Raw genomic sequence first — 19531 nt, forward strand, 5'->3', positions numbered from 1 at the left:
AGGAGGGCTCTGAGCCAGGTCTGAACCAGTTCTGGGTGTTCCTTGCGCACTTTGTTTTCCTGGCCTCTCCCTTCCTTTCAGAGAGAGGGGCAGGGTCATCAGCCGCCCAGCAGGTGGTGGAGCCAGCATTGTGGTGGGAAAGCACAGCCCTGGAGCACTTTGTTGACATGATTCCTTCTCTCCTTTCACAGTGCAGGGCAGAGACATCAGACGCACCACAGGGGGTGGAGCCAGCACTGTGGGGGGCGGGCACAGTCCTATTCAGGTCCCAGGTGCAACTCCTCCCTCCGATCTAGATGCAGATCTCTCTATTCACCACTGGGCGGACTCATTCTGTCTCCTGGAATCCCCCAGCCCTGTCACTCACAAACCAGACAGTCAATTCACAAACCAGTCAAGGCACACAGACAGGTCAGACAAGAGAACAGCTACTTTCTAAAAGTGCTATTCTCAAACACAGGATTTAAAAAACACCTTACCTAAAAGATGTGTTATTAAATTCTGAGGTCAGGGATACCAGACTTTTTTGTCCTATCTTGCTCCAATGGGAAGATATGCTGGTTGCCACTGTAGCCAGCATTCTCCATGATAGCCTATGGGCAAGATAGCCTTACAATAGTGAAAAACTAAAATGGCTGTAATTCACTACCAGAGCATGTCCCCTGCACCAGTACATGCTCTATCTTTCATATACACTGCACCCTGCCCAAGGGGGTATGTTGGGCCTTCCATAGGGGTGACCAATGTGCACAGAAAGGGAAGGGTTAGGCCTGGTCAGGACACTGACAAGGAGGACATGGCAATTCATAAACTGCACACAGGCACTGCGATGGCAGGCCTGAGACACTATTTTAGGGCTACACATGTGGGTGGCACAACCAGTGCTGCAAGCCCACTAGTAGCATTTGTATCACCAGCCCTGGCACACTCAGTGCACTTTACTAGGGACTTCTGGGGGATACAAATATGCCAATCATGGATAACCAATTACAATCACAATTTACACAGAGAGCATATGCACTTTAGCACTGATCAGCAGTGGTAAAGTGCCCAGAGTCCCAGTGCCAGTAACCACGGGTCAGGAAAAATAAGGGAGGAAGAAGCAAAAAGTTTGGGGATAACCCTGCAAAACGGGCCATTTCCAACACATCCCATTTCCCATTCAGGAAAACGGGCTGCATTTCAAAATAAAAAACATATTTATTTAAAAAGCAGTTACAGACATGGTGGTCTGCTGACCTCAGCATGCCACCATCTCTGTGAATGATAGCCATTCCCAATGGGTCGTAAAGAGCGACCTGCCTTGTGAATATTAATGTGGCATGTGCAGGGGTGGCTCTAGGCTCATGGTGGCCCTGGGCAGGGAGCGTAGGTCGGGGGGCCCCGGAAGAGGGGGTCCAGGCGGGGCGGAGTGCGGAGGCCAGTGAAGAGGGGGGGTCAGGGTGTTTGGAAGTGGAACAGAGTCTGAGGCCACCAAATCCCTGCCAGGGGCCGCCACGCAAATATGCATCCATCCTCAGAGGATTAATATATTAAGGATATATATTGGTGTGGTGGCCCCTGGGGTTTGGTGGGCCTGTGCAGGTGCACAGCTTGCACATGCCTAAGGCCGCCCCTGGCATGTCCCTTGCGACCCATTGGGAATCGCAAACAGTGTAAAACACACTGTTGTACATAGCTGTTTGGAATTTCCTAATAGCAAATTGCAAAAATTCACTATTAGGAAATCGCAAACAGAAGTTTATGTACAGCTGGCTCATTTTAGTAGTTACAAACTGGAAATTGGCCCGTCTGAGGCCGCTAAAAAGGGTTGTGGTATACACAAACACTATTTTGCAAGTCAGTACCCTATCACTGACTTCGCAAAATAGGGTTTGCGAGTCGCTATTAGGAAGGGGTATGCCAAGGGCGTCTTTTCCTAATAGCGAGTCACACTGGTGTATGTACGATTGTTTTGCAACTGCAAATGCAGTCACAAAACAATCACAGTTACCACCTACTTCAAGTAGGTGCAAAGCCAATTGCAAACGAGAATGGGTCCCCAGCAGACCCCTTCCCCTTTGTGTATGTATCCAAAATATTTTTAAGAGCAGGCAGTGGTCCCACAGACCACTGCCTACCCTTAAAAATGAAAAGAAAACTTTTCATTTTTTCTTTTAAGCGCATCCTGCTTTCCTTAAAGGAAAACAGGCTGCATTTCAAAACAAAAACTGTTGTTTTATTTTAACAAGCAAACACAGACATTGTGGTCTGCTGTCCCCAGCAGGCCACTATCCCCTAGAGATTCGTAAGGATTCGTAAGGGGTTGCAATTTGTGACTCGCAAAATGGAATGGTCGTACATCTGGCACTTTTTCCTTTTGAAATTTTTTGTGAATTCACTCATCAGATTTGCAACAAGTTTGTACCACTTTACATACTGCTTTAAATCAGTTTTGTAATGCATGTTCTAATTTCATTTATCTACCAGTTCAGTGCAGTTATTGTGTTTATATCGCTATGTTGTGAATGCATTTAAATGGCAAATTGAGGCGGCCAATTCTGCTGCTCCAACCCCTCCCTCACATACTTTGGGAACTGGTGACTTCGAAGCAACTGCGTCCTCTTTCCAATCAGACTCCCTCTCTGGTGGCCTTCCTTGCTCTGTGCCTGTCAGATTGCCACATTCCAGAAGGAACAATTAATACGCTCAGCCTCTCCCCGGCGGGCCGCAGCATCCCGGCACTCTGGCTATAAAGTGCTTGTGCTCTCTGCAGGTCTCTCTGTCAGATCTTTGAATGCCAGAAGAGCGACTGACTTTCTTCCCACCACATTCACTCGTTTGTCCAAAACTACGAATGAAATAAGATGGGAAGAGCAGACGTTTCAAGGGGCTTAAACCGAAGTTTGTGCCAGGCAGCAACTGCTCTGTCTTGCATGAGGGTGGAAGGAAGCCAGGTCTGTTTTTAAACAGACTAATCTCCGGTCTTGCTGAAGAGTAGCCGCTGTGTGATCTTGTACAAATCACGTTTCTCTCTTCCTGAGTCTAAGCGGTGCTTGATAAGATTTAGAGTTACCTAAGGAGTGTTATTCTGCCTAAATCTTTACTTTTAGACAAAGAAAAGGACATATTCCAGAGACTGGCAGCACAGCTGTGTTCCAGGCTCCTTAAACCATGCGCCCCCCATATCTCACAGGACTGTGCTTCCGACAGATGTGGCTGCTTTACCTGCTGACTCCCTGCCTCCTCCCGGTGTCTGGTACCCAAATGATGCCCTCTGGCTGCCATCTACACACCCCGGACGCAGCAGGGTACTCAAGGGCAGGGGATTTCATGATTGGGGGCACCTTCCCCGTTCACGGAGAGAAGGTGTATCCTGACGCGACCTTCGAGGACAAACCAGCGCCCATCGCCTGCCACACGTGAGAATCTTTATAGGAAATATTTTAAAGACTAACTTGCTGCACAATTAGCACCCTTACATAACTTGTGCATACCATCCCTTCTAGAGTCTTGCCACTTGCTGATACATAGTTTATGAAAATTGGTCAAAACGTAAAGTTATTAAGTTCCCCTACATACTGGTAAATTCATAGCTCTATGTTTTTTTTGTTCGGGACGTATACCGGTAGTATAAACAGGAAAATATTGCACTGAAGATATTGTCAATCATTGGATAATGCTCCAATGCCAACTGAATCTGATAACATCGAATAATTGCAACTCTAGAAGAGGGATATGCCATTCAGATTAAACGGTGGCATAAACTGGAAAATTCACTGGGTTTATTCTGAGATCCTGGGTATGAGGGTAAACCTGACAAAAGATAAAGAAAACTTAGCCAAAGGATGAGTAGATAGGCCAGTCTACGTGGAAATGAAAGTAGTATATTTCAGATTTTAATCTAAATGCTTAAATAAATGTTGAGGAGTAGAAACATCACATCACCCAATGCAAATTGCGAGTTTCTTCTGAAAAGAAAATGCACTGGCGATATTGTCAATGATTGGATAATGCTCCAAACCAGCAGGATTTGATAACATCAAATAATCAAATGCCCGGATTTGAAATTGGTGAACAATGAAAAAATCTGTCCTTTTTCACCCACATCATATTTCATTTACAGATTAACGTGATAGTGATTTATATTGAACATTATTGATAGTGATTAATTCTGGGAAGTTAAAGCACTGATACACACGAATTATGTTCATATTTGCAGATTATTGTTTTAACAGTTGAAAGCACATCTACTCATATGTTTATAAGGTTCACTGTAAAGAGGGACTAAAAAGTAAGAAACAGCAGCAGGTGTAATAAACATGCGACTGGTTGGCATTCCTCAGGCCTGATTCAGAATACGCGAGGGAAAGATACAAAAATCCAGCCTCTTGCAACATGTTGAAGGTGGGGGATGGGAGAAGGAATGTAAAAGGATCTTGGAAATGCAGATTTTTACGCTTTTCCAGAGCAGCTCCTTGTTCGTATGTTTCGAAGTTGTTGTTGCTAGAAATGTAAGATCACAAGGAAAAAGAAATGTAGCAGCTTGAACACTCCTGGAGACAATGCATTGTGTGGTAGTACATGGTGTGTGGCGCACATAAACAAAGGTAGGATCAGAGCAGGTGGCTATCGGACACGGGTGCCAGTGCGCTCACAATCAAGTGTGATTCCGATGTTATTGTCGCTCCATTCATAATTTAGGCTTTTGACGGGCGACTTTTTCACCTCTATGCTATTCAATTAAATTCAATTAAATTCAAAGTTGCTTTATTAGATTTAGTGATTCAAATCATAAAAGCACACAAGTTAAAAACAATTATTACAAAAGAAAATAATACATTTGAAAAACATGTCCTAAAAAAGATCATTAATAATAGCCAAAGAGATAACGATAGAACCTTTTTGATCAAATCATTGAGTTACGGAACTTTACTACAAGTGTTAAAAAGCGGTTCAGTGCATGAATGACACGGGCTTCTTCCATCTGTAGCAATTTGAGAAAAGCTAACTTACAAGTTCGAATCCCCCATGATCTTAAAATAGGTAATAAGTATGCCCTGCGTGGTGCCTGATAAAATCTACAAAATAGGACACAATGAATATTAGATTGATACGAAATATCATCGCAGGGACATACAAGATTTGACGGGGACCAGGTATTGCATTGTGGGAATGTGACAAGTCGAAAGAAAATGCCTAACCTAAAACGAGTAAGGAGCGAGCGGGCGTAAGGGCTATTCACTAATGTTAGATATTTTTGTAGCCCTTCATGGGAAGTAATTTGCTGGTATCTAATGGTGGTGTGTTTTTCTCTTTCTACGTTCCACCTAACTGTTACAAGGTGGTCCAAGGCCATTTTTTTGATCGAACTTCTTGATACCTTCTCCATCATACTTGGTTTAGTAAAAAATTCCGGGTGGCCTAACTCCTTAAACATATTTCTCACATAGCATAGCCATTTGATTTTAGACAGTCCATCTAGGGAAAGGCAATCAGTTATTAGTTCCCGGTTTAGTGCAGTTTCCGGGGTGACCCACACCTTGTGCCAAAGAAGGATCGGAGAATCCTTATGGAGTCTGTTATGTTTGAAAGGCCTATTTCGATGTGGGACATGCACGAGGATGTGGTTTTAGGTACCCCCAATAAATAGGCGAGGAACTGGTTTTCACAACTTTGTATCCCCTGTACATGTTCAATGCCCCAGATGCCGGCGCCATAAATAGCAGTAGAGACGCACTTAGCTTTGTAAATATAAAATAAGGGTTATTTGCCGGGCGCACAGCGTTTTTTAAAAAAGTTTTTAAGGTTGTATGGATCTCCAGAGTATCGCCTTCTGTCTGGAGGCGTAATGTACTGAAATAAGGGCTGCACTCTCAACACTGAGAGATGTCCTCTAGGATCCAAAAATGTCCTTGAATCAAGGTTTCACAAAAAGATTATGACTCTACTCCAAAAGTTGTAGTCTGAATGTTTTATTCACATGTGTTCATAGCTTGTTATGTTCACAAGCGTTTGCTGCTGTTCCTGTTCCATTAACATTTTGCACTCATACCATCCCAATGCATTTCGGCATTTCCATTATGCCTTCATCTGGGGATATATTTCTAAAAACGAAGAAATGCTTATATTTTACATCATGTAACAAATAGTTCGTAGACTGCCTAATAGATGCTAAATAATTATACAACAACGAATTCATGCAGTGTGAGTGGTTAAAAAACCGGTTTGTCACAATGAAGGTGATATAACGTGAAAGAAAACGATTATAGTTGAAATAATAAAGTCTAAAGTGCAAGGTAAAATAACATGTGCGTGAAGTTGACTCGTGCTGGTAAGAAAATAACTAGTGCATTTCAGCTGCTTAACTAAAGTAGACGGAGTGCTGTGAATTATATACAAATAAAAGCGGGAATTTAGCATGTGAAACTCCTAAGCTTGACATTATTCAAACACCTAAGTGTCTTACAAATTCAGTGGCTAAGGGAAACGCTTACCGCGAAAGAGCAAATGTGCGTCTGTGATGGTAAAGGCTGTAGCTGGGTTCGGCAAAGGTCTATGACCCGGAAATAAATATACAGAAAAAGGTTACGTAAGGGCGCGACCTGGTAGGGACTGTGTTCAAAGTAAAATGCAGGGGTGAAAACGGGTAGGGAGCGTGTTAAAAAAGTGGGATGTTTGAAGGGTGGTGAAAAAAGCGTGGTGAATGAAAAACGGTGGTTCACTAGAGATCACAATGAATAATGTTACTAAAACTAACATGTAGTATAATAATATCAGGGAATGTAAACAAACTAATATGATTAAACATGAATTACAAGCTTTGAATGGTGGGATGAAAAAACCACTCTGCGCAGGTAAGGAGTCATTGGCTGGGGCCCCAGCTCTTCAAAGATAACATAAATATTCCACTCGGTCATTTAGGCCGAATGGTTTCATGCTGCTTAAGGTGAAAATCCAATAATTTTCTCTTTTTAATAATTCCTGATGATTGTCCTTACCCTCTTGTTGTTTCACAGTTTCCAACACGCAATATCTTAGCTGGCTGATGCCATGACCAGCTTCCAAGAAATGTTGAGCTACAGTGGATTTTAGGTGCTTGTTTCTTATATTAGATTTATGCTCGGTCAGTCTTATCTTGAGTTTTCTCTGGGTTTGTCCGACATAGATCTTGCCGCATGGGCATTTCAACATATACACCGCGTTGCTGGTGTCGCAGGTTGCTGTGGCTCTTACTTTAATTTTATTGCCCTTCATGGGGTGGTTGATTGTAATCCCTTGGATAACATTATTGCAGTGGTTGCAGTTTCTGCATGGGATTGTTCCTTTGTATTCCGTGTTGGTTGAGGGAGTTTTTAACAGTTCTCCTAGGTTTCTTGCTCTTGTGAAAGCAAAGGTGGGTTGAATGTCAAAGATTTTGTTGAAGTCAGGCTCTATCCTTAGGATTTCCCAATGTTTTCTGATTATTTGTTTGAATTGGTGACTTGCTGTGGAATATTTGGAAACTATGGTGATTGCTTCTGTATCAGTTGTCGCTGTATAGGACAGTAGTTGACTCCTGGTTTTGGTTTCCGATCGTTGGATGGCCTGCTCGAGGACATGGTGTGGGTACCCTCGGGCTTTGAATCTCTGTAGAGTGGTTTGCATCTCTTGATGGAATTGCTGGTTTTCCGAGGTGATTCTTTTAGCTCTGATGATCTGACTGTATGGTAGGTGGTCTTTTAATGGTTGTGGGTGAAAACTGGAATAGTGTAATGTGTTGTTCCTGTCTGTTTTTTTCCGAAATAGACTGGTGGTGAATCCTGTGGGAGTGTTGGTGATTTTGACATCAAGAAAAGTTATGGATTCCTTGTGGAGTTCATGTGTGAATTGAATGCGTTGGTCTATGGTGTTTAATAGTGCCAGTTGTTCTTGCAGGATGTTTTTAGGGCCTTGCCAAATCAAAAAGATGTCATCTATGAATCTCACAAATATCTTTAGGTGGTCCATCCATTCAGTTTTGTTGAGTATGTGGTCTTCTTCGAATCTATGCATAAAAATATTTGCATAGGCCGGTGCTGTAGAATTGCCCATAGATGTTCCTGTTAGTTGCTGGTACCAGTCATCCTTCCATGTAAAATAGCTGAAAAACAATGTGAATTGTAGGAGTTCCATGAGAAAAAGTTTTAGATGATTGTCCAGATCACTTCTCAGTAAACAGTACTCAATGGCTTCAATTCCCATTGAATGTGGGATGGATGTATATAGGGACGATACATCAACTGTGCACAAAAATATTTGACCGTGATCCTCAATTTGTACTTGGTTTAGTTTATTGATAAAATCCGTGGTGTCACGGATGTACGTTGGAAGAGACGTAACGATAGGTTGAAAATATCTGTCAAGAAATTTTCCCACAGGATCGTGGATGCTGCCACATGTCGATACAATAGGCCTGCAAGGAGGCGTTTGTAGATTTTTATGTATCTTGGGAACCAAGAAGAATTTTGGACTTTTAGGATGCTTGGTAGTAAGATACTTGTTGGTTTTCTCAGAAATAGTACTGTTCTCAACAGCTTTATTAAGTATTGTATCGAGTTTTTCTTTGAATTGGAGGGTGGGGTTATTGGGTAGTTTCAGATAGGTATTAGAATCCGAGAGGTGAACCATCGCTTGTTGATCATAGTAAGAGGTGTTGAGAATTACTATGGCGCCACCCTTGTCAGCTTTGACACATGTCACTTGCTTGTTGTTAGCAATAGATTTGATGGTGCTGATCTCCTTGACCGTGAAGTTTTTGTGTTTAGGTTGTCGGTTACAGTTCAATTTGGATAAGTCGTTTCGAACTAGGGTCTCGTAGGTGTCGAGACTCTTATGTGAAACTGGTGCAAGAAAGTTGCTTTTGGGACGTAATCCCCTGAGTTGATCTTCTTGGGGGTCTGTGGGCGTTTGTACAATGTTTTGGAAAAAGTGTTTTAACCGAAGTTTCCTCATGAGCTTGTAAAATGAGATATCTAGCTCTAGTTTGTTGGTTCGGGACGTAGGTATAAACGAAGTTCCTCTTTGTAGAATTTTCATTTGGATTTCACTAAAATGATAGTCCGAGACGTTGATTACCAAGTTGTCAGTTATTTCCCTTTGTTCTTTTTGGTTGTTGTTGTCCTGGTTTGTGGAGGTTCTCTTGTTTTTTCTTTTTCTTTTGGACCTCCTGGGTCTTCGCGTTGATCCTGGCCTACCTCTAAAAAAGGCTCGGCTGATGTTGATGGTGCTTCCGAAGAAATAGCATTATCTGGGAGGTTAGGTGTTGTTTTCTGCGGTGGAGGTCGATTTCGTCTTCCTTGTGGGTTTGTGATGTCGTCTTCGGAGGATGAGGTATCAGTATTTGCTGTGTAGGGTTTGTTTTGTCGCCGTTTAGCATAAATATCAGCCCATGTATATACCTCGCCCATTTTATAATCTATTGTGTCTCTTTTTAGTTTGCGGATCTTGCGTTCTGTGACTTCAGCAGTATGTTTGGTTAGTTGGGTGTTTATATCTTCCATGATCTTGTTGAGTTCTTCAGTTGTATAACTGTTTTCCAATTCTGTCTTCACGTGGGAGATTTCAGTGGCAAGTTCTTCCAAAATGGTTGATAATTCTTCGATAATCAACAATATTAGGTCGAGGCTGCACTTATTAAGAATGGCGTACCATCTATCCTTGAATCTTTGGACGTTTTTGCATAGAGATGGTTTTAATGGTATTCTTAAGCCTCTCGGTATTCTCTGTGCCTTATGGTACTTAACCATGGTGCTCGCATGCAGGCGTTGGTTGATTATTTTCTTTGACAGGTATAATAATTGTTTGATGTTTTGCTCCTTACTGCGGTTTGTGGTTAATTCAGTAGTTTCTTCGCTGATGAGTGCGTATATTCTGTTGACTTCCTCATTAGAATACGCAAAAGTTTCTGCTCTTGCATCGGTGAGATTAAATATTTCCTCCATGTTCTGTGCGTGCTGTCCAGCAGTAGAGCAGACTAATATTGATCAAAAGAAGGGTTATTTGCCGGGCGCACAGCGTTTTTTAAAAAAGTTTTTAAGGTTGTATGGATCTCCAGAGTATCGCCTTCTGTCTGGAGGCGTAATGTACTGAAATAAGGGCTGCACTCTCAACACTGAGAGATGTCCTCTAGGATCCAAAAATGTCCTTGAATCAAGGTTTCACAAAAAGATTAGGCAGTCTACGAACTATTTGTTACATGATGTAAAATATAAGCATTTCTTCGTTTTTAGAAATATATCCCCAGATGAAGGCATAATGGAAATGCCGAAATGCATTGGGATGGTATGAGTGCAAAATGTTAATGGAACAGGAACAGCAGCAAACGCTTGTGAACATAACAAGCTATGAACACATGTGAATAAAACATTCAGACTACAACTTTTGGAGTAGAGTCATAATCTTTTTGTGAAACCTTGATTCAAGGACATTTTTGGATCCTAGAGGACATCTCTCAGTGTTGAGAGTGCAGCCCTTATTTCAGTACATTACGCCTCCAGACAGAAGGCGATACTCTGGAGATCCATACAACCTTAAAAACTTTTTTAAAAAACGCTGTGCGCCCGGCAAATAACCCTTCTTTTGATCAATATTAGTCTGCTCTACTGCTGGACAGCACGCACAGAACATGGAGGAAATATTTAATCTCACCGATGCAAGAGCAGAAACTTTTGCGTATTCTAATGAGGAAGTCAACAGAATATACGCACTCATCAGCGAAGAAACTACTGAATTAACCACAAACCGCAGTAAGGAGCAAAACATCAAACAATTATTATACCTGTCAAAGAAAATAATCAACCAACGCCTGCATGCGAGCACCATGGTTAAGTACCATAAGGCACAGAGAATACCGAGAGGCTTAAGAATACCATTAAAACCATCTCTATGCAAAAACGTCCAAAGATTCAAGGATAGATGGTACGCCATTCTTAATAAGTGCAGCCTCGACCTAATATTGTTGATTATCGAAGAATTATCAACCATTTTGGAAGAACTTGCCACTGAAATCTCCCACGTGAAGACAGAATTGGAAAACAGTTATACAACTGAAGAACTCAACAAGATCATGGAAGATATAAACACCCAACTAACCAAACATACTGCTGAAGTCACAGAACGCAAGATCCGCAAACTAAAAAGAGACACAATAGATTATAAAATGGGCGAGGTATATACATGGGCTGATATTTATGCTAAACGGCGACAAAACAAACCCTACACAGCAAATACTGATACCTCATCCTCCGAAGACGACATCACAAACCCACAAGGAAGACGAAATCGACCTCCACCGCAGAAAACAACACCTAACCTCCCAGATAATGCTATTTCTTCGGAAGCACCATCAACATCAGCCGAGCCTTTTTTAGAGGTAGGCCAGGATCAACGCGAAGACCCAGGAGGTCCAAAAGAAAAAGAAAAAACAAGAGAACCTCCACAAACCAGGACAACAACAACCAAAAAGAACAAAGGGAAATAACTGACAACTTGGTAATCAACGTCTCGGACTATCATTTTAGTGAAATCCAAATGAAAATTCTACAAAGAGGAACTTCGTTTATACCTACGTCCCGAACCAACAAACTAGAGCTAGATATCTCATTTTACAAGCTCATGAGGAAACTTCGGTTAAAACACTTTTTCCAAAACATTGTACAAACGCCCACAGACCCCCAAGAAGATCAACTCAGGGGATTACGTCCCAAAAGCAACTTTCTTGCACCAGTTTCACATAAGAGTCTCGACACCTACGAGACCCTAGTTCGAAACGACTTATCCAAATTGAACTGTAACCGACAACCTAAACACAAAAACTTCACGGTCAAGGAGATCAGCACCATCAAATCTATTGCTAACAACAAGCAAGTGACATGTGTCAAAGCTGACAAGGGTGGCGCCATAGTAATTCTCAACACCTCTTACTATGATCAACAAGCGATGGTTCACCTCTCGGATTCTAATACCTATCTGAAACTACCCAATAACCCCACCCTCCAATTCAAAGAAAAACTCGATACAATACTTAATAAAGCTGTTGAGAACAGTACTATTTCTGAGAAAACCAACAAGTATCTTACTACCAAGCATCCTAAAAGTCCAAAATTCTTCTTGGTTCCCAAGATACATAAAAATCTACAAACGCCTCCTTGCAGGCCTATTGTATCGACATGTGGCAGCATCCACGATCCTGTGGGAAAATTTCTTGACAGATATTTTCAACCTATCGTTACGTCTCTTCCAACGTACATCCGTGACACCACGGATTTTATCAATAAACTAAACCAAGTACAAATTGAGGATCACGGTCAAATATTTTTGTGCACAGTTGATGTATCGTCCCTATATACATCCATCCCACATTCAATGGGAATTGAAGCCATTGAGTACTGTTTACTGAGAAGTGATCTGGACAATCATCTAAAACTTTTTCTCATGGAACTCCTACAATTCACATTGTTTTTCAGCTATTTTACATGGAAGGATGACTGGTACCAGCAACTAACAGGAACATCTATGGGCAATTCTACAGCACCGGCCTATGCAAATATTTTTATGCATAGATTCGAAGAAGACCACATACTCAACAAAACTGAATGGATGGACCACCTAAAGATATTTGTGAGATTCATAGATGACATCTTTTTGATTTGGCAAGGCCCTAAAAACATCCTGCAAGAACAACTGGCACTATTAAACACCATAGACCAACGCATTCAATTCACACATGAACTCCACAAGGAATCCATAACTTTTCTTGATGTCAAAATCACCAACACTCCCACAGGATTCACCACCAGTCTATTTCGGAAAAAAACAGACAGGAACAACACATTACACTATTCCAGTTTTCACCCACAACCATTAAAAGACCACCTACCATACAGTCAGATCATCAGAGCTAAAAGAATCACCTCGGAAAACCAGCAATTCCATCAAGAGATGCAAACCACTCTACAGAGATTCAAAGCCCGAGGGTACCCACACCATGTCCTCGAGCAGGCCATCCAACGATCGGAAACCAAAACCAGGAGTCAACTACTGTCCTATACAGCGACAACTGATACAGAAGCAATCACCATAGTTTCCAAATATTCCACAGCAAGTCACCAATTCAAACAAATAATCAGAAAACATTGGGAAATCCTAAGGATAGAGCCTGACTTCAACAAAATCTTTGACATTCAACCCACCTTTGCTTTCACAAGAGCAAGAAACCTAGGAGAACTGTTAAAAACTCCCTCAACCAACACGGAATACAAAGGAACAATCCCATGCAGAAACTGCAACCACTGCAATAATGTTATCCAAGGGATTACAATCAACCACCCCATGAAGGGCAATAAAATTAAAGTAAGAGCCACAGCAACCTGCGACACCAGCAACGCGGTGTATATGTTGAAATGCCCATGCGGCAAGATCTATGTCGGACAAACCCAGAGAAAACTCAAGATAAGACTGACCGAGCATAAATCTAATATAAGAAACAAGCACCTAAAATCCACTGTAGCTCAACATTTCTTGGAAGCTGGTCATGGCATCAGCCAGCTAAGATATTGCGTGTTGGAAACTGTGAAACAACAAGAGGGTAAGGACAATCATCAGGAATTATTAAAAAGAGAAAATTATTGGATTTTCACCTTAAGCAGCATGAAACCATTCGGCCTAAATGACCGAGTGGAATATTTATGTTATCTTTGAAGAGCTGGGGCCCCAGCCAATGACTCCTTACCTGCGCAGAGTGGTTTTTTCATCCCACCATTCAAAGCTTGTAATTCATGTTTAATCATATTAGTTTGTTTACATTCCCTGATATTATTATACTACATGTTAGTTTTAGTAACATTATTCATTGTGATCTCTAGTGAACCACCGTTTTTCATTCACCACGCTTTTTTCACCACCCTTCAAACATCCCACTTTTTTAACACGCTCCCTACCCGTTTTCACCCCTGCATTTTACTTTGAACACAGTCCCTACCAGGTCGCGCCCTTACGTAACCTTTTTCTGTATATTTATTTCCGGGTCATAGACCTTTGCCGAACCCAGCTACAGCCTTTACCATCACAGACGCACATTTGCTCTTTCGCGGTAAGCGTTTCCCTTAGCCACTGAATTTGTAAGACACTTAGGTGTTTGAATAATGTCAAGCTTAGGAGTTTCACATGCTAAATTCCCGCTTTTATTTGTATATAATTCACAGCACTCCGTCTACTTTAGTTAAGCAGCTGAAATGCACTAGTTATTTTCTTACCAGCACGAGTCAACTTCACGCACATGTTATTTTACCTTGCACTTTAGACTTTATTATTTCAACTATAATCGTTTTCTTTCACGTTATATCACCTTCATTGTGACAAACCGGTTTTTTAACCACTCACACTGCATGAATTCGTTGTTGTATAATTATTTAGCATCTATTAGGCAGTCTACGAACTATTTGTTACATGATGTAAAATATAAGCATTTCTTCGTTTTTAGAAATATATCCCCAGATGAAGGCATAATGGAAATGCCGAAATGCATTGGGATGGTATGAGTGCAAAATGTTAATGGAACAGGAACAGCAGCAAACGCTTGTGAACATAACAAGCTATGAACACATGTGAATAAAACATTCAGACTACAACTTTTGGAGTAGAGTCATAATCTTTTTGTGAAACCTTGATTCAAGGACATTTTTGGATCCTAGAGGACATCTCTCAGTGTTGAGAGTGCAGCCCTTATTTAAATATAAAATAAGTCTTTAACTGGCTTCCCCCCAATTTGGTGGAAAAGTTTCTCAATGCACCAATGGAACGCAGAAATGCTAGTTTCCTAGCGTTAACCGTTGTTTGCGAAAATGTACCCCTAGATAGGGGAAGGTATCTGTAATTTCAATTCTCTTGTTGTCTAGAAAGATAGGGCAGGGTATCCTTTTTCTACCCCTCCCACAGACCATTATAAAAGTTTTAGAAATATTTATTCTCAGGCCGCGCAGCTTCATATAGATGTTAAATTTATTTACAGTTCTCTGTAGCCCGAGTCTGGTCCGTGACATTAAAGCCGCATCGTCGGCGTATAACAATAGTGGGGTGGGAATTCCTTTAATAGGGGGTAGTCGTGCTGAAAGTTCCTAAGGTATTGTCCAATTGAGTTAATGTATAAAGTGAATAGTACGGGTGCCAAAATGCACCCCTGTCTAACACCCCTTTTTATAGGGAATTTGTCAGAACATTCCCCCTTAGGGCCATACCTAACCCTAGCTCCTGCCTCTCTAAAAAGTTCTTTGATATATGATAAAATATGACTGTCAATCCCCATGTCGCTAAGTGTTAGCCATAGGAATTTGTGGTCTACACAGTCGAAAGCCGAACTTAAATCTATAAAAGAAATAAAAAGGTTCCTGTTCTTGACCTGAGTGTGTTTTGCTATAAGAAGGGACAAATTTAAACATTGTTCCGTTGTCCCCTTTCCTGGGCTGAAAGCGTACTGTAGATTAGTAAAAATTTGTTTTTCCTCCCCCCAAGTTTGTATTCTATTTAAAATGATTCGGCCTGCCACCTTTGCCAAAGCGTCCAACAAGGAGATTGGGCGATAGCAGGTCGGGTCTTCTCTCTTGCCCTTTTTATAGATAGGTATAACTATAGCGTCAGATCATGAAGTTATATAGCCTTGTTGATTCGCTTTATTTAAAACGTTAGTTATCATTGGGGCCCATAGATCTATCTCGGCCTTATAGGTATCTATGGGGACACCATCAGGGCCCGGTGCCTTGCCCGACAAACTGTCCTTTATGCCTTTATTAACTTCCTCATAACTGAAGGTTATCGGTAATGGGAAAGGAGTGAGCCGTTTGCCTACCAAAGAGCTGCTATCCTTGTCTATAAAAGTGATTCCGTCATCAATGGATGACGTTCTACCATACAAATGTTTAAAATGAGCTACCCATTGATCACCTGTAATTGCCAGATCACTAAGATTAGCCTCTTTAGTTTGTAGGAAGGGGTGATTTACCACCTTCCAAAGGGCCATATTGTCTCTTTTAGTCGAGGCTTATTTCAGGGCTGCCCATACCTTATTCTTTAGTGTAGCTTTTCTCAATTTTATGGTATTTTTATAAGTTTTTCTAGCTATACGGATTAAATCCGGGTTTCTTGGAGTTGTCTGCAATGCCTTTTTAAGAAGAGTTAGTGCTTTAGTGCACTCACTGTCAAACCACCTAAAGGGTTTTGAAACCCCCTTCCGATGTTCTCTTGACAATAGAAATTTGACTGTGGCTAATATTTTGGAAAAGGAATTCATTACACTTTCTGGTGCCTCATCTTGGGTTAGGAAAATCATTATGTCTTTAATATTGGGAGCAGCTAATTTTTCCACCTCTATGCTAAGGGTCACCCCTTTCTCTCCTCTGCGATCACTTTTCTTGAACCTGTGAAGATCCAGGTGTCTCTCCTGAAATCACAGTTGTTTTAACAGTGAAGATTCAGATATCTGCTTTGCTATCGCTGTTGTTGCACTTGTAAAGATACAGGTGTTTCCTCTGCGATCCCTGTTGTTTTACCTGTGAAGATCCATATACCTCCTCTTCTACACCGCTCGTGATTTACCTCTGAAGATCCAGCCGTGTCCCCTGCAATCATTGCTGTTGCACCTTTGAGAATCCAGAAATCTCCTCAATGGTCACTGTTGTCGCATATGTGAAGATCCAGGTAACTCCTGTACGATCACTGTTGTTGCACCTGTGAAGATCCAGATATCGCCTCTACGATCACTGTTGTTTTACCTGTGACGAAACAGATATCTCCTCTGCGATCACTGTTGTTGCACCTGTGAAGATACAGATATCTCCTCTGCGATCACTGTTGTTGCACCTGTGAAGATCCAGGTAATTCCTGTACGATCACTGTTGTTGCACCGGTGAAGATCCAGATATCTCCTCTGCGATCACTTTTGTTGCACCTGTGAAGATACAGATATCTCCTCTACGTTCACTGTTGTTGCACCTGTGAAGATCCAGATATCTCCTCTACGATCACTGTTGTTTTACCTGTGAAGATACAGATATCTCCTCTGCGATCACTGTTGTTGCACCTGTGAAGATCCAGATATCTCCTCTGCGATCACTGTTATTTTACCTGTGAAGAGCCAGCTATCTCCTCTGCAATCACTGTTGTTGCACCTGTGAAGATCTGCAATTGTTGTTGTTGCATGTGTGAAGACAGTGCCAACTACTATCAAGCATTGTGTGTGAAGATAAGCAGTGGTTTGTTAATAGTACTGACAACAACTACACAGCAAGTCATTGGTCTATCTGTATGATGCACGCTTTTTTCGGGTCTTTTCCTCTCTGTTTGCCTTTTTGTACACACCAGCAGCGTTGTAAACTTTCCATTATCTCTTTACACGACACTTTGTGCAGGCAGAGGCATGTTGTGCATGCAGAGACACTTTGCACATGTTGATCAAGAGGGGATATGAGCTGCATAGTACATTTTTGGGTTGTATTCTAAATCCAACTCCTCTAAGTCAGGCCATTGTAAAAGATACAACTCTCCTGGAACTCAACCTATCAAGTGTGAATCCTATTCATACTGTATTTGAGTACTAATCCTTTTACCACCTCGTGGAGTAAGCCTAGACTGCTCATTATTGCAAATTTTGAGAGACAAGTTTAGAAACAGAGCAACTCTGATATTTAAGTGGACTAAAATGGTTGTACAATGGTACAACGCAGGTAAATACATTGTATGCCTTTACCACGCATGTTTTTACCATGAATATGCTATTCCAACATATGTAATTGCCGAGCATTGTTTTTATTTATAAAAACAATGTATTTGTGGGGGGGAGACCCCTAAATTACCTTAAATGCCCGGTAAAGCCATGAGTTGTAAAGGCATGCACATGGTAAAAATATGCGTGCTAAAAAATGTATGGTAAAGGCACAGCAAGGTAAAAACATCGTTGTAAAGGGTGTTTCCCACTGAAATAGTCAAACTTTGAAACATGAATGTTAAATATCATCCTCTACCATGCATACGGCCTAGTAACTACCTCCTGGCACAGGACCTGATCCAGTGGATATGCTTTGGCCATGGAACTAGTATGCATGATAGCTAATCTCAATATTAAAAGGTAATCTAAATGGCCTGGAAAGAAGCATTGTATTGTAAAGCTGGGCAGGGCAAACAAAACAGTGACATTTCCCTAGGAAGTGCAGTTCCTTGCCATTGCAGTCAGAATCACTGTCACCGCAGTTGGGCCTAGTTAGAAATGTGAAACCAAGAGACATCATTCCTGGCTTTCCACTTCAGGATTTGGGTGCCGATAGGAATGTTTTTTGGCAGGATTGGGAGTATTTGCAAACAATCTAAAAGCGGCTATCTGGTAAAATATATGGACTGGTTATTTCCTGTGGGTGTGGAGAAGTGCGCAGGCTCACAGCATAGTCACCAAAGTGCAATATGGCGGTAAATGTATAGACTATGCAGAGAGTAGCAATTAACTGCAGTCTTGGACCTACTACTTTAAATTAACAGTTTGATCCTGGGCAATACATAAACTCTCTCTTCCTCTGTCTACTAATCCGACAATATGTCATCACTTCGAAACATGCTTAATGGAAGAAACAAACACCAAGGCACCACTCCCATGATAGGTCTCTGGCGTGGTTTCCAGTCACTCTTTCAGCGCTGTTTATTAGTAAGTGGCTGGATTTGCAAACAGTAACTGACCCCACTCCTGATGCTGCAGTGTTCATGACCCCTCCTGTGTAAGGGTGAGCGGCAAACTCCGCTCCACCCACGGAGTTTGTTAAGTTTACCAGTCCACACTCCGCTTGGAGTGTGAGTTCGGGGGAAAAACTACGCCTATCGGCGGCGGAGAAGAGTACATTGGTGTGCTTGAGTTGTCGGTCACTGCTCAACCCCAGTGTGAAGGTTTCCTATGCTGGAAACCTCCCATCCCTACAGGGCCCCTGCAGGGAATGGAAGAGTGGCCAGTAAGAAGCACTTCTGCCCACTACTGCTATCAGATAAACGGATCTATAAGACAGATCGTTCCCTTTAACGTTTTCTATTCACCACAACACAATTATTAGAATAACTATTATTAAATCCGATTTTAAATCTAATCATCCATAAGGCAGACATTCTTACTCCTGACAACCACGTGGGCTCTGGTGCACTAAGTTTGGGTACTTTGCCTGCATAATTCCAGACATCTGTCTCCCACACCATGCAAGCTGCCACGTGCGGGCTGGAATGTGTGCAAAGACTGAGGGGCATTCGCCCAAGATCACACAGCATCACCATGTCCTGTTCCTAGATGGTGGCGGGGACTTCATAATGAGGGAGGCAGTATCCCATTTCACTGGGAGCTGGCCTGGCTACTTCTCTGGGTGCAACACTCATATTGCGCCAAATGTTGATCGCCGTGACAGTGCCGGGTGAGCTGATGGATGCTTTGAGTGCCACGGCTCTGTCTCTAGCGTTGCCAAAAACTGGTCTGGTCTGTCCTCATCCAGAAAATCTTGTCTGCGCATGGGTGAGA

General features: G+C 41.9%; 1 protein-coding gene across 1 annotated transcript in view; it reads left to right on the plus strand.

The window, feature by feature from the left end:
• Nucleotides 1-11529: 11529 nt before the first annotated feature.
• LOC144797917 (vomeronasal type-2 receptor 1-like) overlaps nt 11530-19531 on the plus strand; it is a 39505-nt gene continuing 31503 nt past the window's right edge. The window contains exon 1 of the mRNA XM_078668718.1: nt 11530-13585. Coding sequence (XP_078524844.1) covers nt 11530-13585 — 2056 coding nt within the window. The remainder of the gene's footprint in view (nt 13586-19531) is intronic.

The sequence above is a fragment of the Lissotriton helveticus genome, chromosome 12 (genome assembly GCF_964261635.1).
Source record: "Lissotriton helveticus chromosome 12, aLisHel1.1, whole genome shotgun sequence".
Classification (NCBI taxonomy): Eukaryota; Metazoa; Chordata; class Amphibia; order Caudata; family Salamandridae; genus Lissotriton; species Lissotriton helveticus.